General features: G+C 42.5%; 1 protein-coding gene across 9 annotated transcripts in view; it reads left to right on the forward strand.

The window, feature by feature from the left end:
• Positions 1–15,704, forward strand: part of LOC607692 (general transcription factor II-I repeat domain-containing protein 2) — a 66,729-nt gene that overhangs the window by 44,288 nt on the left and 6,737 nt on the right. For 7 of the 9 annotated variants that reach the window (XR_005360529.1, XM_038539042.1, XM_038539046.1 and 4 more), the window contains 7 exons: positions 670–747; positions 7,417–7,473; positions 10,733–10,795; positions 12,838–12,915; positions 13,860–13,943; positions 14,747–14,930; positions 15,274–15,302. Coding sequence is in view for 8 of the 9 variants with exons in the window: in XM_038539042.1 (XP_038394970.1) it covers positions 670–747; positions 7,417–7,473; positions 10,733–10,795; positions 12,838–12,915; positions 13,860–13,943; positions 14,747–14,930; positions 15,274–15,302 (573 nt within the window). In the remaining variant the exon portion in view is untranslated. The remainder of the gene's footprint in view (positions 1–669; positions 748–7,416; positions 7,474–10,732; positions 10,796–12,837; positions 12,916–13,859; positions 13,944–14,746; positions 14,931–15,273; positions 15,303–15,704) is intronic. The other 2 variants (XM_038539043.1, XM_038539044.1) reach the window with 2 other exon arrangements.

Genomic DNA, 15,704 nt, shown 5'->3' on the forward strand with positions numbered 1-15,704 from the left:
AGAGACATTGCAGACAGGCATGCCCCCTGGGCTGGGAGAAGCTGTGGCTAGTTTTGTAGCTCCCTACACCTCTCCAAGATGAAAGCTTTTGGTTTTACTAACATAGTTCCCCTGGGTTTTAAAATTTTGAAATGCATTTCATTGTTGTGGGTAAATTAAGATTACAGGTGCCACCGGGTGATGTATAAAAGTATTGAATCACTATATTGTACACCAGAAACTAATACTACACTGTGTGTTAACTGGGATTTAAATAAAATTTTTAAAAATTTGTATGTGCCACCTCAGGTCCCATTACAGAAGAATATCTACTGTATTTCACATAAATGCACATGTCTATGCAGCTGTCTTGAAAGGGTACAAGTTCTCAGACTAGGAACTAGACCTTCTTCCCTTCTCTCCCTCCCTGCCTCTTTCTGTTCCTTTTTTCATCCTCTCCCTCTTTCCTTCTTTCCTTTTTTATTGACTTTATTTTGTGTCTGTTACTTATATTTTTATATGGGTAAACTATTTGCTCACAGAGTGTGAGCTCCACCTTGTTTTGTGGACCCACCACGTCACCACATTCATCAAGGCAGACCCTGGAAGTTCCAGCAGTAGCTCATCATTCTCTGCCTGTGGCTGTGGCCTACCTAACGCATGATTTTATCATTTTCATTGCATCCAAAGGCATGGCAGTGAAAGTGGCAGCTGTGTCAGTCAAGAAGGAATCAGAAGATCCTAATTACTATCTATATAATATGCAAGGTAATACTGTTTCTTAATAATTTTCTTCCCCAAAAGTTATTTGTGATGGAAAATTGTAATTAGCCCCCATCTGAAAAACAGGTGGACAGTAAAAAAAAAAAAAAAAAAAAAAAAAAAGCCATGTACCTGGGATCTAGCATAGGGCCATTTGAAGTAAAGCATTTTACAGTCATAAAACAGATCCTGTTTAGCCTAAGTCCACATGCTTTTAGGCAAATGTGAGAGCAAAGGTATTCCAGGGTGTATTTTACTTGAGTCTGTCTGTTAAGTATTCTTTTTTTTTTTTTTTTTTCTGTTAAGTATTCTTATTTTGTGTGTTCTAAAATACTGGCCTGGGTGGCTCAGTCGATTAAGCATCCAACTCTTGATCTTGGCCCAGATCTTGATCTCAGGGTCATGAGTTCGAGCCCTGCATTGGGCTCTGTGCTAAATGTGGAACCTACTTTAAAAACGAACAACCTTCTTCCTAATCTTCTCCTGTCCAGTGTGTCCTCTAAATTACTGGGAAAGTATCAAAAGTTAAGATATGAATATGACAATGAAGACATTCGGGTGCCCGTTCTTAATATATTTGCTTCATTGACATCATACAAGTTAAACGGGGACCAGAAGAGTCTGATTACCAAAGATGCACACTTATCACACGAGGCACAGGTAGGTGGTCTGTGCAGTTGCCTGGCTTGGTCCTCTCCCTGGAGACCAGATTCCCTGGATCCCAGCACAATGCCAGTTTGAGGATGTGGTGTTGTGGCATCCATAGGAGCATTGCCAGCACCTGGATCCTGTTTCATCTTCAACTCCTCTGTGAATGCAGGCGGAGTGGGAGACAATTTGCAATTAATTCCTCAAACATGACCAAGTTTGAAGTGTTTCCTACAAAAATCTTACCTCTGAAATATTCCTGTAGCATTACAGAGCTCCATAACTTCTACTAAAAAACTTTTTCAAAAACTCAAGACTGGGGAAAATGTGTGTTGTCATTGCTCTGTCCTGGGCCTGTCCCCCCACCCCACCCCCACACACAGGTGGCCTGCTGCAGTCTCTTAGGATCCCTTTTCCATCTGCCCTGCGTCCTGTCCCCCAGTCATTTATTCGTTGAGAACAGGGCCTATCACCTCCCTACCCAGCTCACTGTCTGTGCCTCCTCATCACCCATGGAGCTCCTGTGGTGTCCCTGTTCCATCCCCGTTCCCAGCTTCTCTTTCTATTCTGTATGCTTCCCACACCATCACCCTCCCTCAGTTCTTTGGACACACTGCTCAGTCTGATTCCTTATTTTTTTTAAGGTTTTATTTTTTTATTCCTGAGACACAGAGAGAGACAGAGACACAGGCAGAGGGAGAAGCAGGCCCCATGCAGGGAACCCGACTTGGGACTCGATTCCGGGACTCCAGGATTGTGACCTGAGCTGAAGGCAGATGCTCAAACACTGAGCCACCCAGGTGCCCCTCAGTGTGATTCCTTAAACATGCCCTGAATCCTCCTTGCACTGGATTTTTTATAAGCTGATCCCTTCGTGTGATTTCCTTCTGGTTTTGCAGACTTCTGGCAAGTTCCACACTTCTTTCTGGGCACAGTCAGAATCTCTAATAGAACAGGGAGCCCTCAGCTCCTGAATTGCACACAGCATTTAGCGTGGCCTGCTAGTGTCATGTTTCTGCTCTGGCTGCAGGCTGCCCCAGCCAGTGGTGCGCTCCGGGTGGGAAGACACCACGTCTGCCCCCAGCTCAGAGCCCCAGCGCTGTGTATACAGCCGGCAATCGCATGTGCTTGCCGAACTGAGCAGGTCTTCACAAAGAAGCAGTGTGACCTGTTTTGCAGTCACTCCCGTTTGGAAGGAAGTATATATAATTACATCTTGATTCCCAAGAATATGCTTTTCAACTTAAATGATAAAACCTTGAGGTTTATCAAAATGAACACAGTTGGGGGAATCTAGACTATTCACAGAGTCTGCTCCCAAAGGCAGCAGGGAAATAAAAGATTAGATAGATATACCTACAATCATTCTATTTCAGTTTTTCAGACAGAAGCACATTATTCAAAGAGCAACATACAGGTTAAATCTTTAATTTATGATCTTTCTACTGCTTGGCTTGGAAATGACAGTACTATTCAAGACTTCTTAGTACAAAAAATTCCTTAAATTGGCCCCCTTCCTTCTTGACACCCAATGGGTTAAAATTGCCTGACACTATGGACTATATTCCATAGCACTGAATGTTTTTGCAACCATTTAGATAAAATCTTCACATGTTGGAAGTACTGGCATCTTTATAATCCTTTAAGGAAGAAATGTTTAAATCCATAAAGGCAACAAATGCCACCTGCTCAGAATGGCCGTTGGCCTTGGTAGGGGCCCCAGTGATGTCAGTTGGGCTTGCACAAGGTTTATAAGAAAGCCTGATTTCCCATCCCACCCACCCCACCTGGACCTCACCATCCACCTCCAGCACAGACCTCTCAGGAGACCCCTGATGCACATACACACATACATGACTTGGTCAATACACAGAATCCATGGAAGTCCCATAATGTCTTTTACATGTGCAGGGAACCCCTGTCCGGGGCCCCTAGAAGTGTATGCACAGGACAAGCTTTGCTGAGATACACTGTGCCCCAGACTCCCTTGACATGGTGGAGGTGAGAGCATCAACACTATTCAGTTTTTTTCCCCACTGACACTACACGATTTGGGGGAGGAAACTTCCAGGCATAGGGGAAAATGGATGCAAAAACCCAAGATCAAGGAACTAACACTGTCTTTCCCACATCCCATCACTGACACTGACTCCGTGCTTCCCTGCTCCCCCATTTAAATGCCCCTCTGATTATGTTGAGCCTGGATAACATAGGATAATCTCCTTTTCTGAAGGTCAGCTGACGAACAAGCTTAATTCCATCTACAACCTAATTGCCTCTTGTCCTGTAACATACTAGATTCATAGGTTTTGAATATTTGTGCAGGGCCAGTGCCCACCACAAGTACTAAAATTGAATGCCAGCATTAAAGTAACCTAGATGAAACGGACAAGCTACTGAAACTGATCAGAGATAAAACACAGAATTTGAATAGTCATAACCAAGGAAAATGAATCTGTACTCAAGAAACTTCCCACAAACCAAAGCCCAGGACCAGATGACTTCACTTGTGAATTTTACCAAGTGTTTAAAGAAGAATTAGCACCAATTCTTCACATACCCAAAAACTGGGAGAGGAGAGAAAGCTTCCCAGCTCATTCTCTGAGACCAGTATTACCTGATCCCAAAATCAGACAAAAAGCAACACAAAACCGAGAACTATAGACCAATATCCCTTGTTAATATACATACAAAGATCCCCAACAAAAGACTAGTAAATGAATCCAGCAATATATATTAAAATGATCCTACCTCATGATGAAGTGAAATTATCCTAGGAATCCAAGGTTTAGTTCAATATATGGAAATCAAGCAGTAGAGCACAATGTAATGGAATAAACGACAAAACCATACTATTATCCTAATAGATGTAGGAAAAAAGTCATTGGACAAAATTTAACATCCTTTCATAATAAAAACACTCAACAAACTAGGAGTTGAAGGGAACTTCTTTTTTAAAAAAATTTATTTATTCATGAGAGAGACACAGAGACACAGGCAGAGGGAGAAGCAGGCTCCCTGCAGGGAGCCCGATGTGGGCTTTGATCCCGGGTCCCCAGGATCAGGCCCTGAACCAACGGCAGCACTAAACCACTGAGCCACCTGGAACTTCTTAACCTAATAAAGAGCATTAATGAAACCCTACAGCTAACACCCTACTTAATGACGAAAGGTGGAAGGCTTTTGCCCAAAGACCAGGAATGAAACAAGGATGAGTTTTTGCCACTGTTATCAATTGTACTGGAGGTTCTAGGCAAGACAAGTAAAAAAAAGTCATCCAGACTGAAAAGGAAGAGGTTAAAACTATTTCTATTTTTAGATGACATGACTTACATGTTGAAAATTCTAAGGCATACACACATTCACATCTTAGAGCTAATAAATGAGCTAGCAAGATTGCAGGACACAAGATTAATATAAAGAAATGAGTTGTATTTCTATATGTTAAGAATGAACAATCAATCAAAATATGAAATTAAGGGGCACCTGGCTGGCTCAGTCGGTAGAGCACATGACTCTTGAGCTCAGGGTCATGAGTTCAAGCCTCACATTGGGGGCAGAGTTTACTTTTAAAAAATGAAAATAGGGCAGCCCTGGTGGCTCAGCAGTTTAGCGCTGCCTTCGGCCCGGGGCATGATCCTGGGGTCCCGGGATTGAGTTCCCACGTCAGGCTTCCTGCATGGAGCCTGATTCTTCCTCTGCCTGTCTGTCTGTCTGTCTGTCTCTCTCTCTCTGTGTCTCTCTCTCTATCTCTCATGAATAAATAAAATCTAAAAAAGAAAGAAAAGTTATATTTACAATAGCATCAGAAATACTTAATAAAATAAAATACTTAATAAATTTAACCAAAGAATCGCAAGACTCATATACTGAAAACTATAAAACATTGTTTAAAAAGTTAAAGGAGACCTAGAAAATGGAAAGACATTCTGTGTTCATGGATTGGAAGATTTTCTTAAGATTCATGTGGAAATGGAAGGAACCCTGAATAGCCAAAATAACCTTGAAAAGAATACAGAGCATGAACAGGGGAAGGGGCAAAGAAAGAATCCCAAGCGGATAATGAGCTGAGTGTGGAGCCCAACATGGGGCTTGATCTCACAACCCTGAGATCATGCCCTGAGCCGAAATCAAGGATCAGATGCTTAACCGACTGAGCAACAGGTGCCCCTGCATTCCCTGATTTCAAAGCCTATTACAAACCTACAATTATCAACACTCTGTGTTGATAGACATACAAACCAATGGACTAGAATTCCAGAAATAAACCCACATACTTATAGTTAGTTGATTTTCAACAAGAGTGCCAAGACAATTCAATGGAGAAAGAATAGTCTTTTCAGAAAATGGTACTAGAATAACGATACCTGGGGCTCCTGAGTGGCTTGGTCGGTTAAGCACCTGTCTTCAGCTCAGGTCATGATCTCAGGGTCCTGGGGTCGAGCCCAGCATCAGACTACCTACTCAGCAGGGAGTCTGCTTCTCCCTCTCCGTCATTTCTCTCACTTGTTCTCTCTCTCTCTCTTTTTCTCTCTCTCGTTCTGTCAAATGAATAAATAAAATCTTTTTAAAAATTACTGGGTATCTACATGCAGAAAGATCCATTTGAACCCCTGCTTCACACTGTATACAAAAATTAACTCAAAATGAATCAAAGGCTGGAGCACCTGGGTGGCTGAGTCAGCTGAGCATCTGCCTTCGGCTCTGGTCATGATCCCCGAGTCCTGAGATGGAGCCCTGCCTCCGGCTCCCTGCTCAGTAGGGAGTCTGCTTCTCCCTCTGCACCACCACCACCCCCACCCCCGCTTGTGCTCTCTAACTCACTCTCCCTCAAATGAATTTAAAGAAAAAAAATATTTTAAAAAATAGATCAAAGACCTAAATGTAAGACCCAGGAACACACATACACTTTGAAGAACACATAGACATAGATTTTTGTGACCTTGGGTGAGATCATGGTTTCTTAGTTTAAGCAGCCAAAGGAAAAAAAATAAACTTTACCAAAATTAAAAACTCATGTGTTTCAAAGAACTCTATCTAAAAAGTAAAAAGAGGGGTACCTCACCTGGATGGCTTATTCGGTGATCTCAGCTCAGGTCTCAATCATGAGTTCAAGCCCCAGGATCGGCTTCACATTGGACATGGAGACTACTTTAAAAAAAAAAAGTAGGGACACCTGAGTGGCTCAGTGGTTGAGTGCCTGCCTTTGGCTCAGGGCGTGATCCAGGATTCCCGGTTCAAGTCCTGCATCAGGCTCTTTGCATGGACCCTGCTTCTCCCTCTGCCTTTGTCTCTGCCTCTCTCTCTCTCTCTCTCTCTCTCTGTCTTTCATGAATAAATAAATAAAATCTAAAAAAAAAAGAATTGTTAATTTGGGGGAAATTGTGTGGTGAAGATGAAGGACAAGAGTCATTATGTCTTATTTGTACACGCACAGTCTGGGCACCCCAACCCTGCTAGACTTGGGAATTTTTTTCAAGATTTTATTTATTTGAGAAACAGCGAGAGAGAGAGAGAGAGAGAGAGAGAGAGACTGGGAGGAGGGGCAGAGGGAGAGGGAGAAGCAGGCTCTCCCTTGAGCAGGGAGCCCAACTTGGAGCTGGATCCCAGGACCCTGAGATCATGACCTGAGCTGAAGGCAGATACTTAACTGACTCAGCCACCCAGGTGCCCCAGACCTTGGATTTACTTTAATGACCAGTGGCAGTGGCAGGCAGGTGTGCAGAAGTGGGCACAGAAAAACAGAATAGGGAATTGGTGGTGTTGGCACGTGGCGTTATTCCACCATCTCTGCTTTTGTAGGTTTGAAACTTCTCCAAATTATAGATAAAATAACAAAGAAAAAGCATAAAGAAAGGATCATTTGTGTGAATTTTATTTTAAGGACTCGAAGTGTTTCCCATGTACATTCATGTGTGGGTCTTGAACTGTTCGTGTGGTTTTAAATGAATTCTTGTTCTTGTTTACATTTTGTATTTTGGCCTTTTATTTATTTATTTTTTAACTGAGCATTTACTTCCCTTTCAGAAAGCCAGCATCCTTGTGGGAGTAGCGAAGTAATAGAAATGGAATTACCAATGGAAGGTTAGAAAAGCCAGGCATTTTATCCTCCTTTTGATTTTGTTGTTTTAGTTTACAGTATTTTGCAGAGAACACACTCTTTTAAACACTCATGACCTAAGTTTAAAAATAAGGCAGCTTCCTGGCATGTCTTAGAAAACCAGCCAAGTCTTAGCCCTAAAATGTGGCCTTATGAACTCTGTCACTCTTCCTTTTCCTGATCTGTGATTCTCCTTAAAGCACTCGAATTAGAAGTTGCATGGTAAGAAAACTTTACACCTGTGCCATTTGTTGCTTTATTCCCTTTTGTCTTCTTGATGGGCATATTAAAATTCCTTTTATCTCTTGTTTTTTTTTTTTTTTATCTCTTGTTTTTAAATAAACCCTATACCACACATGGGGCTCGAACTCGTGACCCCATGGTCAAGAGTTGCATGCTCCACCGACTAAGGCATCCAGGCACCTCTATTCTTTTGAACAGAGTTGAAAAGTATTTTAGGAAATACTGTTTTTAAAGATTTTATTTATTTATTTGAGAGAGAGCGCGCGCACATTTGCATATGCAAGAGAGAGCGAGAGCAGGAGTGAGGGGATTGGGGCAGAGAGAGGGAGAAGCCGACTCCTTGCTGATCGGAGAGCCCGACGATGTGGGACTCAATCCCTGGACCCCAGGATCACGACCTGAGCCAAAGTCGGACACTTAATCAACTGAGCCACCCAGTTCTTGTTCTCTCTCTCTCTTGCATATGCCCCTAGGAAATTCTTGAATCAGAAGTAGAATTTGATAATATTTCCCTCCATGTGAGTATAAATCTTGAGTATTTATCTAAGTCCTGTACTCTGACAATGGTTCATGCATTCCAGGGTAAAATTAATAAAGGAAATGTCCTCCCCAAACCTAGAGGGATGGAACATCTTTGTCAGTTTACAAGCAGGAAGAGCTTGCTTTTAGGAGTAGGTCTATCTTAGTCCCAAAATAATTTGTATTTTTCTCTTAAGTAAGAGGCATTCTCCAAAGAGCTAATGTGTAATCACTTTGAATAGTTTCTGTGATTTGGAGAGTTCTGGGGTTCTTTCTTTATTGTGGGGGACAGTTCCAATGGCTCCCTGAACATTTGGTTCAATTCTGTGACCTAAAAGAGTTTTGATAAATTTTGCCAGAGAACACACTACGTTAACGGTCCAGTGTTAGAATCATTCACTCACTCCTGGTATGAATCATCTTGAACTTAATTGCTTTAAAACCAGAAGACAAGTCCCCTCTGCCATTATTCAACTTCCATTTATTTTTCTAAATTAACCATTTTTTAAAAAATCGTGGCTAAAAAAACACACCACATAAAATTCACCATCTGAATCATTACCGAGTGTGTAGTTCAATAGTGTTAAGTGTGTGTGTTCTTCACACTGTTGTGCAGCGGGCCTCCCAAACTCTTGCAGATCTGTCCCCATGGAACACGGTGCCCTTCTGGCCCCAACACCCCCAGCCCCCATACCGCCTGCTGTCCCTGTGAGCTGGACCACTCCAGGTCCCTCGTGTGAGTGGAATCACACTATACAATGTCCATCTTCTTGTGACTGGCTTATTTCACCTGGTATGACACTCCCCCTTCCCCCCTGGGGTTCACCCATGTGTGACAGGATTTTGCCATTTCTGACTTTCTGACTTTCCCTGGGTATTGGGGAGGAAGGAGATTTCAAATTCAGTTTAAATCTGTTCCTCCCTTACAACATTTTCTTTCCCTTTGCGGAAGCCCATTGAGACATTGTTCTGTAGGGGCACCTGGCTGGCTCAGTCAGTGGAGTGCAAGACTCTTGATCTCAAGGTCATGAGTTCCAGCCCCACGTTGGGTGTGGAGCCTGCTCAAAATAGATATGAAAATAAATAAAGAATAAAAATTTAAAATAAATAAGAATAAAAATTTAAAACCAAGACATTGCTCTGTCATGGTTTTTTTTAAATGGATAGAACGTATTTAGGAAGGGAAGACCTACATGAGAGTCCCGGTAGAGCTGGTGTGGAGTAGGAGTCGGAAAGATGTCACTGGATGTTGGTCTTGGAAATACCTTGTTTCTGAAGAGATTTTTTTTTTAAGTTTTATTTATTTATTTATTTATTTATTTATTTATTTATTTATTTATTTATAATCTCTTCACCCAATGTGGGGCTTGAATTTATAATCCCAAGATCAAGAGTCACATGCTCTACTGACTGAGCCAGCCAGGCACCCCCAAGAGATTTCTTATAGTATAGCAGGCAGCCCATTTATGAGACAGCTGAATTAGTTTGATTTTTTTTTTTTTTGGTAAATTTTTTATTTTGCAGTAAAGAGTCACAAGAAACTGCAAGAACAGTCAGAGAGGTCTGGTGTGTCTTCACCTATTTCCCCCCAGATATTATATCTCAGGTTCCCATAGTCCGATATCCAATAGCTAATTAGTCTTGAGTCTTTCTTCCTCTACCGACAGTTAATGGGCAGCTTTCTGAGATGAGCCAGAGTCAGGTGAGGGCGTCTAGCCACACTTGTGTCTGTTTGTAGAACTCCGTATCGTGATTCTTGCAAACCAGAAAAATCAGTTGTGCCACCGGTGTCATAACAGACTGAACCCCGGGGGCTGCTGGCAGGGGAACGGCCACCCAGAGCACACGGCTTTCTTTTATCCTAGCGATTTCTGGTGACAGCAAGAAAATGCGATATGATCACAGGAACTCCATCACCTCAGAGAGAAGGGCACAGAAATCTGTGTCCACTAATGTGGGTGACAGGGAACTGCTTCATGATGTGTGAGAGTTTCTTGCCCCCCCTTATCCCCTAAAAGGCTATCCTGTCTTACCCTGTGATCCCTTTTAAAGTTAAAATTACCTTCACCATAGAGATGCCTGGCTGGCTTGGTCAGAAGAGCATGTGGCCCTTGATCTCACAGCCGTGAGTTTGAGGCACACATTGTGTGTAGAGATTACTAAAAAATAAAAACGATAAATAAAAATAAATTTTTTAAAATGGTTTAAAATGTCAGGCTAGGGGCACCTGGGTGGCTCAGTCGATTGGGCATCTACCTTTGGTTCAGGTCATGATTCCGGGGTCCTGGGATCAAGTCCCACATCAGGCTCCTGGCTCAGTGGGGAGCCTGCTTCTCTTTCTCTGTCTCTCTCTCAAATAAATAAAGTCTTAAAAAAAAAAAAAAAGCCAGGCTAAGCTACTGTTTTTGTACAGGAGCAATAAAAGGTTGGAACATGAGAATACATAATAACAAATGTCATTTTAGCAATTTTTTTTTCAAGATTCCACTCAACGTGTCCCTTCAGAAACGAATGAGGACCTTGAAGTCGAAGTGAAAATTGAAGGTTAGTTGTCAAAAGCTTCATCAGAGTGATGCTGCTCAGTGTGGCTTTCATTTCCTCTTAAAGGGTTATTGTGGGGAGAAAAATTAAACTGGCATCAGGGGGTGTGTGTGTCTCTCTGGATATATGGGGGGCCAAGGGGATGTGGGTGTGCGTCTGTATGTATGTAGGGGGTGTGGGTGGGGTGTATAGGTATATACATGTAAGTATGTGTGCCTATGTGTGTGTGTGTTTTAGGTCATGCACATTAGCACTGGCCAGGGACCCGACTCTGCTCCATCCCAAGTGAGGGAAGAAAGAAGAGGGTGCAGGGAGGGGTAGGGCTGCATTCCCTCCGAAGCATATTCCCTCTTCTGCTGGATTATAAAGAGTTCAGGGGCGCCTGGGTGGCTCAGTTAGTTAGGCATCCGACTCTTGATTTTGGTTCAGGTCGTGATCTCAGGGCCATAAAATCGAGCCCTGTGTTGGGCTCTGCCCTTGGCATGGAACCTGCTTAAGGCTCTCTCTCTCTCCCTCTGCCCGTCTGTCCCTACTTCCTCACCCTCTCTCCCTCAAAAAAAAAATTTTTTTTTTTTTTAATAATAGAATAGGGACGCCTGGGTGGCTCAGTGGTTGAACGTCTGCCTTCAGCTCGGGGCGTGAGCCTAGGGTCCTGGAATCAAGTCCCACATGGGGCTCCCTGCATGGAGCCTGCTTCTCCCTCTTTCTGTGTCTCTGCCTCTCTCTGTGTGTCTCTCATGAATAAATAAATGGAATCTTAAAAAAAAAAAAACTTTAAAATAAAAAATAAAAAAATGATAAAATCAAATCTCCAAAGTTCATCCACATTGCAGCATATGATAAAACTTCCTTTCTTTTTAAGGTTGAATAATATTCCACTATGTATATAAATCACAGCTTATCCATTTTTCCATCAATAAATGTTTGGATGGTTGTCTTATTTTTAAGAATATAACATAGTGTAACATAGACAGTTGTCAAATCACTATGTCCTACACCTGAAACTGTTGCAACACTGTATGCCAACTCTACTTCCATTTAAAAAGGAAGAAAAGGAAACAATAGGGGCACCTGGGTGGCTCAGTCGGTTGTGCATCTACCTTTGGCTCAGGTCTTGATCCCAGGGTCCTGGGATGGAGTCCTGCATCAGGCTTCCTGCTCAGCAGGGAGTCTGCTTCTCCCTCTGCCCCCTGCTCATGCTCTCTCTTGCTCACTGTCTCTCAAATAAGTAAAATCTAAAAAAGGAAACAATAAATTTTATTTATTTATTTATTCATGAGAGACACAGAGAGAGGCAGAGTCACAGGCAGAGGGAGAAGCAGGCTCCCTGAGGGATGTGGGACTTGATCCCAGGACCCTAGGATCACACCCTGAGCCAAAGGCAGATGCTTAACAGACTCGAGCCATCCAGGTATCCCTATTTTTTATTTTTTAAAGATTTATTTATTTATTTATTTTTAAATTTTTATTTATTTATGGTAGTCACACAGAGAGAGAGAGAGAGAGAGGCAGAGACACAGGCAGAGGGAGAAGCAGGCTCCATGCCGGGAGCCCGACGTGGGATTCGATCCCGGGTCTCCAGGATCACGCCCTGGGCCAAAGGCAGGCGCCAAACCGCTGCGCCACCCAGGGATCCCAAGATTTATTTATTTTAGAGAGAGAATACGCAGGGCAGAGGGGCAGAAGGAGATGGAGAGAGAGTCTTAAGCAGGGTCTGCCCTGAAAATGGAGCCCAACTCCAGGCTTGATCTCTCAACCCTGAGATCCTGACCTGAGCCAAAATGAAGAGTCAGACTCTTAACCAGCTGAGCCACCCAGGCACCCAACATCCTTTTTTTTTCTTTTTATCTTAAAGATTCTCCTTTGACATCAACACTAAACTGCAGAGACACAAATATAACTAATGCCATGCCACCTGGCAGCTAATTGTTCTCTGAAGCTTTAAAAAATTGGGTCTGTGCTTTTCTGATGAGAATGGCATGTTGACATTTTTAGAGAATTAACCTAATTTTCTTGAAGTTCTAAATTTCATTTTCTGTTTTTAGGAAGCACAAATTCATCCACTATTACAAATTCTGCAGCAGGTGTTGAAGATCTTAACATTGTTCAGGTGACAATTCCAGGTATGGAAGTTTATCTGGCTTTATCATAATTGACTCTCTATCTTTCTGTTATATTTTTGTTCTATTTTAGCCATTTTATGACATGGGTTGGAGCTATTTTATTTTGTTTTGTTTTTTGCTTCATTCAGCCTTTCAACTAAGGAATGACAATTCAAGAACATAAAATACAAAAAAAAAAGAATATAAAATACATTACAGAGGGGATAATTGTCACACACTGAATATCTTGCTTGTATCAGACATTATTAATCGGATATAGACTGCTTCTCACATCCATGCCTTGGCATTACCTGGAAAAAACATCTCAAGGCAGGCAACTCCAAGCACTAGCTACCATTACATAAGAATTGACTACAGAGGTGGAATTTATTTGCTGCCCGTCAAGCAATCTTTTCTGAATATGTATATGTAAAATGTATCTAGAGAGACACAAAAGAATCTAATAACATAATTTCTCCAAGGAAGGAAACAGAGCCAAGAGAGGGATGGGAGAGAGATATTTCACTGTGTGCTGTTCTATGTCTTATGAATTTTGAACCACATAATTGCTTTAGTTATTCAAAGTTAAATACAATAAAAATTTTAAGTATTGAAAAATATTCCCTCCTAATCCTAGTATATCTGATTCCTTTTACTTGTCATATTGCATTGACTAGGATTGCTATTATAATGTTGAAGAGTAGAAGTGAAAGTGGACATCTTTGTCCTGCATAATGTTGAAAAGGTTCCCTAAAGTAGGATGGAGTGTGTTTACATGGATTTATAATTTGGGAAATTCTTTATCATCTCTAATGGCTTCCATTTACACATTTCCAAGAACTAAATGGAATGATAAGCCAGGTAAAGTGCTTCTTTCATGTGCTGTCAGGCACCTCCTCCAACAGCTTTTGTGGAGGCAAATATATCAATAACACTAGTGTGCTTGATTGTCTAATTACTTTTAGATAATGAGAAGGAAAGATTATCCAGCATTGAAAAGATAAAACAACTAAGAGAGCAAGTCAATGACCTCTTTAGCCGAAAATTTGGTAAGTTTTTACATTTTTATATATCCAAAATGTATATATTTGAAATATTTCTTTTTATTGGAATACTTTATTGATATTTCTGGGGGTGCCTGGCTGGCTCAGAAGAATGTGTGACTCTGGATCTTGGGGCCATGAGTTCAAGCCCCATGTTGGGTGTAGAGCTTACTAAAAAAGCTTTAAAAATAGGGACACCTGGGTGGCTCAGTGGTTGAGCATCTGCCTTTGGCTCAGGTCGTGATCCCAGAGTCTTGGGATTGAGTCCTACATCAGGCTCCCCACAGGGAGTCTGCTTCTCCCTCTGCCTATGTCTCTGCCTCTCTCTCTGTCTCTCATGAGTAAATAAATAAAATCTTAAAAAAAATTTTTTTAATAAAATAATTATATATAGAAAAAGAAACTGATCTTTCTGCGAAGGAGCTATAGTCAAAATCAGTGTGTATTTTTCCTGAAGAGCTTTTACATGGATACACTAATCACGATAATAATGTCTATCTTTGATTTACTGAGTTCTTACCATGGCTGAGCATTGCTTTTAGCACTCGAATGTGATTATTTAATCTTCATAAAACCCTTTTACAGGTAGATGCTGGATTGTTTCTCTTTCATGGGGAGAGAATCTGAATCTTTTACTGCCCGTTGCCAATGTCAAAGTCAGTAAGATTGTCTGTGAAGTAATGATGGCCAATGGCCCATGTTGTTACTGGACGGGAAGGACGTTGACATCTTGGCACTAAAGACAAAGCCTGGTCTGGGAAAAGTAAGTGACACACTTACATGGTCTTCTGTTGCCTGTCTCATCACAGGTGAAGCAATCGGGGTGGATTTCCCTGTGAAAGTTCCCTACCGGAAAATCACATTCAACCCTGGCTGTGTGGTCATTGACGGCATGCCCCCGGGGGTGGTCTTCAAAGCCCCTGGTTATCTGGAAATCAGCTCCATGAGAAGGATCTTGGATGCCGCAGAATTTATCAAATTCACAGTCATCCGGTAAGTGAGCCTTCCCTACTTGGTGGTGAGAATGAGTCTGAAGGTAGCCCCTTGCTCTGGGTGGGCAGGTGGCTGCACAAGAATTGTTTTACCCCAGGAGGTGGGCGGCGGGGCTCTGAGGTCAGGTGCTGTGCCAGGCTGCCTCTCATACTCATTTTATCGTATTCCGCTTCTGGGAGCTGTAGGTCCGTGTCCCTGTTTCTTAGTGAGAGCGAGCAGCCTCCTGTTTACCTCCCGCTGCACCTAACATAGAGTTGACACTCCCCAAAGTCTGCTAAGTAGAACTAAACGGACAAGAGAGGGCAAGAGCTTTGTTGCATTCACTGTGTCTCTTTCTCTTCAGACCACTTCCAGGCCTTGAGCTGAGCAACGGTGAGTATTGCAGGTGCGGGTGCGGGTGCAAGATGGTCTTTCTGGCCCCCACTGTGCGGTGCCAAATGTCTCAGCAGGCGCTCACCACGGGCTCCTTGCTTCTAGAGCCTTGAGCCTTAGAGCAAAGCGTGATGCTCTTCAGATGTAGTATACTTTGCCTGCCAGTTATAAAGTCCTTTAATTCTGGTGCTTGACCAGGCATTTCTTCTCATGCGACAGTTCGATGGAGCTCGCTGGCACACTCTCATTCAGGACCCCTTTATGGCAGGGGGGCTAGTAACGTAATACTGAACTAGCCCTTCTGAGGATAGCACCTACCTGCCTGGCCACCTCAGCTCCATCCCCCAGGACCTCCCCCTCAAGATCTCCCCACAGTTCAGAGCCAAAAGGGTTGCCACCTAG

The sequence above is a fragment of the Canis lupus genome, chromosome 6 (genome assembly GCF_011100685.1).
Source record: "Canis lupus familiaris isolate Mischka breed German Shepherd chromosome 6, alternate assembly UU_Cfam_GSD_1.0, whole genome shotgun sequence".
Classification (NCBI taxonomy): domain Eukaryota; kingdom Metazoa; phylum Chordata; class Mammalia; order Carnivora; family Canidae; genus Canis; species Canis lupus.